This window comes from Carica papaya, chromosome 9 (assembly GCF_054855325.1).
Source record: "Carica papaya isolate Zhongbai chromosome 9, ASM5485532v1, whole genome shotgun sequence".
Classification (NCBI taxonomy): domain Eukaryota; kingdom Viridiplantae; phylum Streptophyta; class Magnoliopsida; order Brassicales; family Caricaceae; genus Carica; species Carica papaya.
Window position 1 is genome coordinate 34,490,131 of NC_142317.1, and position 12,726 is coordinate 34,502,856.

The following is a 12,726-nucleotide window of genomic DNA, read 5'->3' on the forward strand; positions in this document are numbered from 1 at the left end:
TATGCTCGAACGCGAAATAGATTATATTATTTTTTTATAAAGAAAAATTTGGAATGTGACAATCATAATATAAATATTAAAAATTGTAGATGACAATATTCATAATATAGTTATTAATTTAAATGAGTCAATGAATAAATTTTTATTTATGGTTAATATATATGTATGTATAATCAATATTTATTATGTTTATAGGTAGTATTAATACATCACATATTTCTTGAAGAACACGAAGTAGAGTAAATCCCTATGATGCAATGATCCAAGTCTCACGGATAAAATTTCGTGCAGCAAAATATACACATATATAATATATATATATATATATATATTTATTTAGAATCATATTGTACGTTATATCATGGAAAGTGAATGGCACCAATTCCAAGGAATACATTTAGAAAGAGAACACAAAATGGGAATGGGAATGGGAATTGTAACGACAACACCACCTCTCCTCTTCCAATCCAAGCTACTCTGCGTTTCTCTGCTCTGCCTCTTCACTACCATCTTTCTAGCTCTCTACACTTCCCTCTCTCAAAACAAATGCTTCTTCAGATCATCCCCTCGGGACCCAATTCTCATCCCTCTCTTCTCCTACCCTCCCTCTTATGGCGAACACAAGTATGCTCTCCCCACTCATCGCTCTTCTTGTTCCTCCCCTGTCTTCTTCTCAGGTTTCTTCTCTTCTCACTTTTTTTTTAAAAAGAATTTATTCAGTGGCAATTCTTCTTTTTCCTTTAATGCTTATACTATTCGTTGTTATTTTGTTTCTTCTAATCAGATTATTTAATGGCGTTCAAGGAGGTCCAGGATATGTGTAAGAATTCATCGGTTTCTTCCTCATCGGTTTTGAGTTATAAGCAAGGCCGGGGTAAGAGTTTTGGTGGGAATTTCTCTACTCCGACGAGAATTTCTTATTTTGATCATTCAAGGACAAACGAGATACTTCCCTGTGGATTCTTCAAAGACTTTCCAATTACCAATTCGGGTGAGCAATTACCAATTTAGTAAGTAACGTTGGTCGAAAATATTTGCACTTCAAATTAAATCGTAAACCCATTTTCGCTAATTATTTCTTTCTGCTTCTGTCCGTGCGGCAATTAGATCGAATCGCCATGGAAAACTGCAAAGGAGTTGTGGTCGTATCCGCAATCTTCAATGATCATGACAAAATTCGACAGCCAAAAGGGCTCGGATCTCACACTCTAGACAATGTATGTTTCTTCATGTTTGTTGATGACACAACCCTTAAACAAATTCATTACCACCACTTAATTTCAAGGAAATCAATTGAATATAAAGTAGGCGCATGGAGAGTTGTTAAGGTTGCAAGTCATAATTTGTATGAGAATCCAGCCATGAATGGTGTGATTCCTAAGTACTTAGTCCACAGGCTTTTCCCAAATTCCAAATTCAGCATTTGGGTAGACGCCAAACTGCAGCTGGTGGTGGATCCTTTGTTGCTTATTCATTCTCTTGTTGTGTCTGAGAATGTGGACATGGCTATATCCAAACATCCATTCTATATGCACACTATGGAAGAAGCTATGGCAACTGCAAGATGGAAGAAGTGGCTAGATGTTGATGGCTTGATAACCCAAATGGAGACATATTGTGATCAAGGCTTGCAGCCGTGGAGTCATAAGAAGCTCCCTTATCCCACAGGTAGTCTGTTATATTCGCATATTTTTGCTCTACTTGGTGTTGCATGATCTGATAAGTACATGATCAAAATTTATGGATAAATTTTTTGTCCAAATTGTGTTTTTAGAAAGAGTTTATTTTGTTTTATCCTTTTAACTGCCCTAATCCTTCAATCTCGGTTTTTAAATTCTAGATTTACTGCTCTAATACCCTGTTAAATAGTTGAACTAGCAATCTAAAAGCTTAATAGAACAAACAAAATCCTACCAGCAAACATCAATTTAATAATTATGTCATCTCTATCAAGAAAGAGTAAGAGTTTGTTCATGGCTTAAATCTCAAGTTGTAAAGAAAGTAGGTTGATCACTTAACTAAAGAAGAATTTCCTAATCTATTTAGGTAAGGAAGAAAACCCAACTAAAGAAAATTAAAAAAAAAAAAAAAAAAAAAGTAAAGAACTCAATATAGCATCTATTTTGTTTTTCCTTGAAACCAAAGGGGTTTACTTTCTTGCTCATGAAGTTTGTGAAAAAGGGAACTAGCAACTTTGAGAATCTGTAAAATCCCCATATAGTATATCTTTTAAAACAATATGTAACCACAGTAAGATTATTATGTTAAAATATTGAAGACATTGAATTATCATTCCTGTTTATGTCCAATACATCTTTATTTATTGCTTAAATCTTTTAGCTGTGTGATTAATAGCAATATTGTTTTCTCTAGTTGATTCTTATTCAGATGCTCAATACTAAATATGATAATATAAAAGAAATTAAAGTAGGTGTTGGTCTAGCTCTTTTGTTCACCTAGTGTACCATACATATATAGTTGCCAGTATGGCTTTTCTTAATGACTCACAAGGACAATGTGATGAAACTTCTTCTTTTCTTCCTTACTGTCAATGATCTGTCTGTTATATGCATATATATGGTGAGAATAGACCTACCACCTCCCATCAAAATTGCCAATTGCTGGTCACCAAAAGAAAAAATTAATAAAGAAGCAACAGGACAGAGAAAATCAGCGGTGGTCCTAAAGGCAGGCGGCCATGTCATATAGACAACTACACATATACCCTTTTAAAAACATTGTGATGTCTAACCATACATGCACAATTAAATTTTTTATTACATTTTCAAATATAACATTTTTATTAAGTTTTGGAAATTGTTAAGAATCATCTACTCTCTGCTGCATGTGGTGCTCAACTATTTAAAACCCATGGCTTTAACTATCCCCTAACTAGAATATTCCAATTAAAGATGCATACCAAGAAAACTTCTTTAATTTGCATTAAAAGCTGCTAAGCTACATACGTATGCATAGAATGATATGTACATGTACACACTTGTGCGCTTGATGTGTTAAACAATCGTTATAGCTTTTCATTTTCCTTCAGTGGTTGGCTGTGTGGATTTTAGCAGATGTACCGGATAGTGCTATGATCTTGAGGAGGCATGGAGTGGCCAGCAATCTATTTTCCTGCCTTATGTTCAATGAATTGGAGGCATTTAACCCAAGAGATCAACTTGCCTTTGCATTTGTGAGGGACAAGATGAAGCCAAAGCTGAAGATAAACATGTTCGAGGTTGAGGTGTTTGAGCAGATCGCAGTTGAGTACAGGCACAACCTCAAAAGGTTTACGGGCGACAGTACTGTCAGAAAATCAAAGACCAGTAAAAGAACGTTCAATCATTTGTTACTTAACAACACTTGTCGTAGTAGCAGCTGCAATTCTTATCTTTCAGAGATGTGGGACGATGAATCCCCTGGTTGAGATTCTCTCTTTTGACTTCCACAGGAAAAGTTGACAGAAGTGAACAGCTTGGGTAGGCCACATTTGTTTATTTCATCATATTCTTTGGGTGGGACAGGATTTGTACTTTATATTTCTTATGTAAGCTGCATTGGCATTATTCAGAGGGATATTTAGGATTAGAAAAACAGTATATATATATATATATATGTGTGTGTTGTATATTCTGTAGACCATCAAAACCCTAATAAACTTGTCTTCAATTACGTCCAGATTTCCAAAATGTTCTCAAATCGCTCCCTTTTGGGTTGATTACTGTTTGGCCTAGCTTACGCATGTTTGATCTGAGCTGATCTTCTTTTCCTCTCTTCTCCTCTTTTCTTTTCATTTAAACTCCTCCATTTGTGTCGACCTCAACCTAATTCTTTTCCTCCACAAAACAAAACCTTAATATCCTTTTTTTAACATTTTTACAAAATAATTACCCATATCATATAGAAAAGAAGGTAATACTTTTATTATTTGTAATTTAAAAAGAAATTAGAGGTTGGAATTTTTATTTTTGTCTAATACAACAAAGAAATTTACATTTTCCCAAAAAAAAAAAAACTATTCATAGCAAGCCCACTTCAGTCATTCCACAAACAACCACCTTTATATTTATAAAAAAAAAAACAGAGACCCAGAAAACTAAAGATGGGATCCAAACAGCTGATATCAGCTCATAAGGAAAACGCAGAGATCTACCATGGATCCTGTCTCTGCAAACAAAAATCCATAGAACTCCTCTGCCTCATGAACCTACCCAAGGCTCTTCTCCCCTTGACCGACCTGGTAGAACTCGGCTACAACCCAATCACTGGCTTCGTCTGGCTCAAACAAAAGCAACCCTACCACCACAGGTTCAGGGGTATTGGTCGAACGGTGTCGTATGATGCTGAAGTCACCACCTTCATTGAGGACGGTCGGATGAGAAGACTCACGGGAGTCAAAAGCAAGGAACTCCTGATCTGGGTTTCCATTTCTGATATCTATGTTGACGAGAACCAAGATCATGCTGGCACAATCACATTTGCTAGTTCTACGGGGCTGGCACGGACGTTCCCTGTTTCTACCTTCGAGGTTGATGAGTAACTTTTCTGATACAATTCGCAAGGATCATACTTCTTAATTCTATGTTTTTTTTTTTTCTTCTGTTAAAAAATATTTTTGTTTATGCATGCTATTTAATCTATTGCATGCAAACACACAATAATTTTTTTGTTCTTTTTTTATTTGTTTATAAAATTAAACTTGAGATTTGTATTTTCAAAACTAGGTTATTCAGTGCCATCAGAAAAAAAGAAAGCAGAAATAAAGATCGCAGGGGATCACTTCTTCTGATTAATGGTGTTTGTTTGTGGGGTGACAGAAGAGAAAACTAAGCACTATTTGAAAATTTCAAAGTTTCTTTCTTCCTGTTCATATCCTCTGTAAAAATATTAAAAATAAATTTAAAATAAAATATTTCCTAAACCTGTATAAATAAAGGGAAAAAATTCTTATATTGAAGCAAAAAAGAACCCAATGAGGTGAAGGATATGTCTTTACCTTCTTATTTGCATTTTCAATAACTTTATGAATCCAAATTGCCTCGTATACATATATTTTTTAAGTATTCAAACAGAAATATTAAATCGTTCATCTTTTTTCTTTATGACAATAAAAAAAAAGAACAAAATGTTAATTCCCATAAGATGAGAGTGAACCCGACTAGTAAAGATTTATTGTCTTCTCTATTTCTGATTTCTCAACCATTACTGAAAAAATATTGAATTTAATACTTAATGTTCTTATTATGAGAGATTCAGCTAACTAGTTAATATATAAGTTTTTTAACTATAGAGAATCAACTTTTATGGTAGGCTTTTTAATCTTTTTTCCCAAGTGAGCTTCAATCCTTTCAAGACTTTTTAAATTTTTGTTGTCACATGCCGAACATTATGTAAGTTGTACATGAACCCTAACAACTCATCCCTTTTGGTTGTCCTAAATAAGCCTACCAACTCTTACACTCCCAAAGGTCTCCTCAGGTTGAACCCTCTTTGTTGACTTTGCATCATGCTACAGAAGGGGCTTTTCATCTCATCCACAAGTATCTAGTGAATTCTTTTGAGTCGGCTTGAAGATATGGTATTTTGTGAGGCTCATGAAATTCTCATATAATCTTGATAATCTCTATGTTTGAGGCAGTAGTAAATATACTCACTTCTATCACGGATGAATTTGTTCATTTTCTCCCAAATGATTCACACTGCTATTGGAAAGATCCATCTCCAACTAACAATGTCATAAGTGTTATTATTGCTTGTGTGACATGGGGCATTTGTCTTCTATAGTAATATATCATTTATTTCTTTCTTAATTTGTTATGAGATGATTATAAGCTAGTAGCTACATAAATTGTTGAACTTGTTTAGGCATCAATAGGGTCCGAGTGATCCATTATTGTTTAGCTCGAGCATACTTATATTATTGAAGAAATTATTGGGTGATCTCTATGATATGTTATTGCCACTTGAATTAAACCGAATCCATATAGATCTTCATGCACAATGTTCTTCCTAAAAATCCTATTAACTCCTTCTATTTCTATATGTCATTTATGTCTACATATGTTAGAGCTAGCCTACCTAGTTGTCATTAGAGCACTAAACCCTATATGAAAGACAATAATAATATATCTCTCATCAATATATCCTCCCAAAAATTGATAACAATTCCATCTCCCACCACCCATATGAGACCTAACTTGAAAATCTAGATATATTTAAGTAAATTCTTTCAAGTTAGAGACTCTTTAAAAAAAAATTTTGCTATTCTCAAGAGATTTTTATCGGGAAGTATTTTTTTTTTTAAGAGCATATGCCCACAAGTTATATTGTCCTTTCAATAGCTTCTCACCCAATTTCATAAGGAATGTTTTATTTTGGAGTCTTATCTTGCATAAACTAAAACCACCAAGTATCTTTAACTAACACTCTTTATTCCACTTAATTAAATGAATTTTGTGATTCCCAACTTTAGAGCACCATAATTTCTAGTAAGTTTGTTCAAATATTTTATCACTGAATATGAGGAATAGTATTGTATTTGTCGAGTACAAGAAGATCATAGACAAGATATATTGTTAGTAACAAAGTTCTTTTTGCCACAAAAAAGATAAGAGATTTGTTAGTCTGTAAATTTATTTTTAAACTCAATCAAGAATGACCTAATACGTATTTTAAGCGATATCTTTATTATAAATCTTTGATTTTTCGTCAAATTTATATATTAGAAAAATAAAAGTTTTGATAAGAAAGTCAAAGTTTTCTTTAGTATAAATACTCTTATGTGCATATTAACCTTTTGTTTTTCATGAAGAAAATATATAAGAGATGAGATGTTAGATGAATCAATTGCATACCAGATATTGCATAATTTATCTTTATAAAATCTGTGGTTAAGAATTTTTTAGAACAACTAAAATAGCCACAAGCCGAGATCCAATGAATAGTGATTTCTTAACACTAACAAAAATCTTTTATTTAACAAAGTACTTGATGCCTCTGCAACATTATTGTAGAGTTTAGAGAGAAAAACATTTTGCAAAATTTTGCAGTATCTTACAACAAATTCTTTTACCACTTATTAGCAATTTTTTGCTGACGAAGTCTTTACTATATATTTCATGGTGTTCGAGTTCATCACAGTTGTACAAACTTGGGTACAATGAAACATATATTAATGCACCAATTCCAAATTATATTTAAACATAACATTAGTTCAATTTCAATCAAAATACATCACAAGTAGAGATCCAAATAGGTGGGAAATTTTGATTTCTAAACCCACCTCATCCAATCTGCAACCGTCACTCTCACCTCCGCGCCTGCCTCAGCTCCAATCAACATTGTTTGTGACTCACTTGTGCTCAGAACTCGATTCCATTTGATGTTTCAATTAAAAAAGATGATTCTATTCCAGACAGAGGATTGGACCAAAACCTAATACAGTCTGGTCTTCTATCCAAGGGTTAGGAATTTTTCGGTCCGAGTCTGGTCAAGTCTTCGAATGATATACACCCTTACCCTGAAGCACATATGATAAAGACCACAAGTTCATTAACAAGATCTCTTATATGACCTGGAATTTCAAGTCTGCATGTGTTCTCAGATATCCTTGTCATCTTCGAGCAAAAATGCTGACTCTAGGAACGACTAACTCCTTCCATATTGAGAAAACAAAAAAAACAAAATGTTGTCACAATAAGGACACAAAGTCCAGATTCCAGAATGTCTGCAGTTCATCTGCTCGGTTCTGCATTTAGGTTAGTTAGACAAATGACTATCAGTTGAGTAAGCAATACTCCACCAGCGGATAATGCAAGTTTTCCAATATGTCATATTTACGGGTGGCGAAGAAAAGAAAATCATAGGGGATTGCTGAAAGCTGTCCCTGGGGATTGCTGAACAGCATTGAAGGCAGCTTAGGAATGGAAGAGCTCCAGAGTTTATCAAATAACATCATCTGCTTGATCATCTTATTCCTTCTGTAAAATCTGTAACTTGACTTCCAACACCAATCTAGTCACCATCCTGCTTATATAGGAGAAGAAAGAAACTTGGGTGGGAATTATTATGTCTTCACTGTATTTTGACACTAGTATTTCATGCCCTTCCACTGGCTCATTATCCTGCACATGAAATAAAATATTTGAGAACAATTCGACTTCGTCACCATCACTCCATGTTACACTCTTCATTTTATAAGTGTACTTGCATCTAACAAATACTCCAGAACTATAAATATGATATTTGACCCTTAACATCAATATAAGGTTCGAAAATTAGGAGAGGAACCAAGTGATGGGATCTTATATTCAGTTATATATATAAGTACTATTTATATACCACACTCATACCTGAAGCTTACATGCCTGCTGCATCATCAAGTAGATGATTCTGCTTCGAAATTTTTCTCTCATGCCTTGACACCCTTCACTCCAATATAATCTTCCATGGAAAATGTTATAGAAGATATTAAACAGAGCACAGGTGCGGGCAGTGAAACCAGTTTGACAGATTCCTATCAGCTTGAATTTCTCTCTTTTTTTTTTTGAAACAGATAAAACGCCCAACAATTTCCTACACGAATTCTAGCAGAAAAATTCAGATAAACATTCCAAATCTATGGCAGGATTCATGACACCCAAGCTGCTTTCTCTAATACTTTCTTGACCAGTTTCCATCACTAGACTGATACCTCCGTACTCCAAGAGTCTTAAAATCCCAGACAGTCTCTGATATCTGATCCTGAGGCAACATTAAACCCTGACTTTTTATTGATCTATGCAAGTCACAGAAGAATTTTGGGTCTTGCAGTTTAATATATTCATGTAAAACCCGCTCATGATCCGGCACCCAGTTCCTTGGAAATGGAGTGTAATCACAGGATGGAATCAGTGACATATGTGAGAATTGAACACCTTCAATTGCATCTACAAGCCCCATTCTCAAGAGATCAGAATATTCTGGTGCAGAATTGTTGCTACTCTCTCGGAGTGGCTTGCTGAGATTACGTGAAGCTATTTTATACACCTTAGCACGAGACTTCAGTCTGTACCTTGCAGCATACAGTTTAGCCAAAGAGCTACGAATCACATAAGCACAAAATCCGACAATTTTCTTGCGATTGTCAGCATATCTGTACCAATCAGCCATAGTTTCAAGGAATTTATTCATCTGAGAATTAGTATGAGCTTGGCTTGAGTACAACATTGGGGTACAAGGCAGTGGTTCAGGATCCTGATCACCCTTAACAAATTCAAGTCGTCTGAATTGACGAATACACTGCTGTAAGCTAGCAGTGATGGAAAGTAAAGTCCCTACACCCTTTTCACTAATAATCTTACCCCCACTGGAAGTGTATCTAAGAGTAGGGTGTATCACTCGTCTGCAAATTATATGATCCAAGAACTGTATCCCCCTAGTTATGTGTTCAATCTCCGCTTTTGAATTATCCAATCTCAGCCCGAATCTCCTTTCACAAAATTCACTAATTTCTTTTCGAATTTGAACTGCATCTTCTCTAGGCCCTCGAATACCAATCAAGAAATGACCCCCATATCGAATGTAATCCATTTTCCTAGTCTTTTCCCGACCACTAGACGGAACAAACTCTGGCCAAGCAGGATTATGACAACCATCATCAATGGAGTCTTTCCATATGGAATCATGTTTGTTAGGCCTAAAATACTGTACTATCCTATCTTCCATGAATTGGTCCAATTCATTTAGACATATATTAGCAAGTAAAGGACTCAAAATCCCGCAATATCCATAAGAGGGTACCTTCGCAGCCTCCTCTGGCGCAAAACCGAAGAAGGTTCTCAGCCAGTACGGATCTGGTTTCGCCTCATTCTCCTTCAAAATCTTCTTCACCTTGGTCTTTTTGTTCCCTTTACTCGATTCTTTAGCATTATTACCATCAGAAGATCTCCTCTTAGACGGCGCTTTAAGCGCGGATTTGATCAAGCCCAGAACTTTATTGTCTCGAACAACAGTTTCCACGCAACCAATCACTAGATTAGCATCCACATCGTCGAGAAGCTCACTCAAGTCACCTCTCAAGAACCACAAGTAGCCAGAAAAATTACTCCTGAGAGTCCTGATAACCGTATGCGCATTCCTCCCGGGCCTGAACGCATGTGACTTGGGAGAAAACCTAGCCTCGAAAAACGGCTCGAGCACCATGAGCAGAACTTCCTGAACCACGCGATCCTGGAAACAAGGCTGGTGGGACTCGAGAAGGCGACGGTGCTTGGACCTGGAGATGGGTACCCCGAACGAGGTCTTATCGTTAGGGCTGCGGATGAGCTGGTGGAGCTTGTCGTTCCAGTGGAAGCGGTTGTAGGTGACGGCATCGCGGAGAGAGAGAAGGGAGTGGAGAGTATGAGAGTGGATGGCGTTGCGAGGAGGAAAAGTTCCGGTAACATGAGCGCAGCATCGCTGATAGGCAAGAACCCAAAGGTCGAACTTAGAGAGAAAACCAGAGAGGTTGGAGAAGGTGGAGGAGGAGGAGGAGGAAGAGAAGGATTTGAGCCAGAGAGAGAGGCAGATATCTACTGGATCTTGTTTGAGCAGAGAATAAGGATCTTGGGTCTGGATTTGATTTTGGCGGGGTAGGAGGGAGGAGGAGAGAAAGCGAGGGGAACGAGAGGATTCAAGTGAAGTCATAAAAATGGAGGGAAGGTGTTTGATATTCGGTCTCAGAGACATTTCCAAGAAAGAAGAAAGAAAGAACATAAAAAAAAAAAAAAAAAAAAAGAGAGTATCAGACCTCTCTTCTTGGCATTTTAAAAGGAAGATGTAATATTAATACACGTATCAGTTAGAAATTAATCCAGAGTTTTACATTCTAATTACAGAATGCCATGTTTATTCTCGCATCTGCTTTGTTAACAAAAATGAGGATTAAATTAGAACAAAAATTATACTGATTATGTATATAGTAAACAGGAAAATTATTCAAAATTATTTCAATGAAGATAATATTTAATCGATTTTGTAGACCAACATTTTACCAAGCCTAACGTATAGTATATCACTTAACATGTGGAGAACATTCAAGTATTTCATGAATGAAACGCCATATAATATATATATATATATATCTCTAGATAAACTAAATATACACGTGTGTATACATACATACATGCTTTTGTTTAATAAAACTGGACAAGTACGTCTCATAATTTTTCCATTGCATGCAAGCATGGAGTACACGCCACGAAACTTTCCACGACCCATGAAACAAGAGTCCTGCAAACGATGCATTTTCACATGCCTCCTCCACACTTCTCTCGGCTACTGCTCGAATGAAAATCACACGCTCGTACGTATACATATACATACATATAGATGGATGAAGTATACTGGGTATGTACATTACGATATTGACCATCACCGAAGCAATGAAAAAACAAATATGCCTAATGTATCAGATGTTGTTCAGACACAAACATCTAAAGGCCAATCCGTATCTATCGTTAAGCCATCTCCATTAATGCCCTTCAAAAGAGTACGACTCCGGCCACTAACGCACATCAGTTAATAGATTTCGAAAATCAAGAGATCAAAGTGTGTAAACAGAAAACAAGTATGAGAAAGACGAAGAAAGTCAAACCGTTTACTTAAAAACGCACGTGTTTCTTATAATTAGTTCTTAATATTTCGCAACGAGCTACAAAATTACTGCGTATATATATACATATATTAACATAACTATATGTGATGATATTTTTGTTTTCCGATAGAAAAATCCACGAAATGCAGAATGTGATTCTCATTGACTAGAAGATTAAAGGAAGATGAAGATTGAAAGCATCTCTACTGTTGTTGAATTCTTTTGAGTAAAGAAATATTACCCAGAACTATTAACTCTTCTTCTTCATTCAACTGCAATTATCTGTAAACTCTTTATTACAGAGATCAACTAACCATATGTTTACACACATACAAATCCAACTTTTCAATCGATCAAGAACTACAAAAGAGAGAGAGAGAGAGAGAGAGAGAGAGCAGAATTGCCCCAAGGTGACCAAGATTGAAGAAAGATTAGTGCAAGAAACTCCAAAATAAAGATCATCAGCGTAGATCTTATATGGCAAAACTGATCAGGGCTTAGAGGAATAAAAATGGCAGGGGTAGAAGTTATGATTAATGAAATGTGGATAGTTGTTATGGCAAGGAGAGTTAGAACCCGAAGGAGGGACAAGACCTTTGGGAAGCATAACCGAGAAGGGCCTAGTCTTGGGTGATGTCTTCTTCTTCTTCCTCTTCTTATTCTTCACCATCATCATCTTCCACTTGCTCTCCTTGTTCTGAACCATGATAAGTCGGTGTTTTAGAAAGACTAACGGCGGCGTATTCTTGGTGTTTGATAAACCAGAAGAAGGCGCAGACATGAATAGCGTTTTGGTGGGACGACATCGTTGGGGTATTACAGTTTGATGGGACAGCGAAGGTGAGGGGAAGGAGAAAAGAAATACAAAGAAGATGATTATCAACATGAGAAAGAAATTTTGATTGAAAGGCATGATGATGATGGTGAGAGCTGATAACATATAAAATAAATTGATGTATAAAATTTTATACATGAATTTTAAATATTAAAATAATAAAAAATTTATATTAAAATTTTAATCTATTATTATAATTCTAGTAAATATTAGTAAATTAAATTTTTAATTTTATTAAATTAAATATTATAAAATAATAACTATTACCTTGATATTT

At 35.5% G+C, this 12,726-nt stretch overlaps 3 protein-coding genes across 7 annotated transcripts; 2 read left to right on the plus strand and 1 right to left on the minus strand.

The window, feature by feature from the left end:
- Window positions 1-319: 319 nt before the first annotated feature.
- Window positions 320-3,672, plus strand: LOC110807620 (transmembrane protein (DUF616)). 4 transcript variants are annotated; one of them, XM_088211692.1, is made up of 4 exons: window positions 320-677; window positions 785-991; window positions 1,108-1,668; window positions 3,050-3,220. In XM_088211692.1, the coding sequence occupies exons 1-4, from the start codon at window positions 362-364 to the stop codon at window positions 3,085-3,087; spliced, it is 1,122 nt and encodes a 373-aa protein (XP_088067818.1). In that variant the 5' UTR covers window positions 320-361; the 3' UTR covers window positions 3,088-3,220. The 4 variants fall into 4 exon arrangements, with proteins under 4 accessions (XP_088067818.1, XP_088067817.1, XP_088067816.1 ...); XM_088211691.1 differs by having other exon boundaries at window positions 327-677; window positions 805-991; window positions 3,072-3,672; XM_088211690.1 differs by having other exon boundaries at window positions 331-677; window positions 3,072-3,672.
- A 389-nt stretch (window positions 3,673-4,061) lies between these two features.
- Window positions 4,062-5,274, plus strand: LOC110807630 (uncharacterized). 2 transcript variants are annotated; one of them, XM_088211693.1, is made up of 2 exons: window positions 4,062-4,528; window positions 4,725-5,274. In XM_088211693.1, exons 1-2 carry the CDS (start codon window positions 4,103-4,105, stop codon window positions 4,761-4,763), a joined length of 465 nt encoding a protein of 154 aa, XP_088067819.1. In that variant the 5' UTR covers window positions 4,062-4,102; the 3' UTR covers window positions 4,764-5,274. The 2 variants fall into 2 exon arrangements, with proteins under 2 accessions (XP_088067819.1, XP_021888494.1); XM_022032802.2 differs by lacking the exon at window positions 4,725-5,274 and having other exon boundaries at window positions 4,069-4,707.
- Window positions 5,275-7,171: 1,897 nt separating this feature from the next.
- On the minus strand, window positions 7,172-10,762 carry NMAT1 (Intron maturase, type II family protein). The gene is made up of 2 exons (XM_022032792.2): window positions 8,352-10,762; window positions 7,172-8,123 (listed from the first exon to the last, which is right to left on the minus strand). Exon 1 carries the CDS (start codon window positions 10,732-10,734, stop codon window positions 8,653-8,655), a length of 2,082 nt encoding a protein of 693 aa, XP_021888484.2. The 5' UTR covers window positions 10,735-10,762; the 3' UTR covers window positions 7,172-8,123; window positions 8,352-8,652.
- Window positions 10,763-12,726: the final 1,964 nt, after the last annotated feature.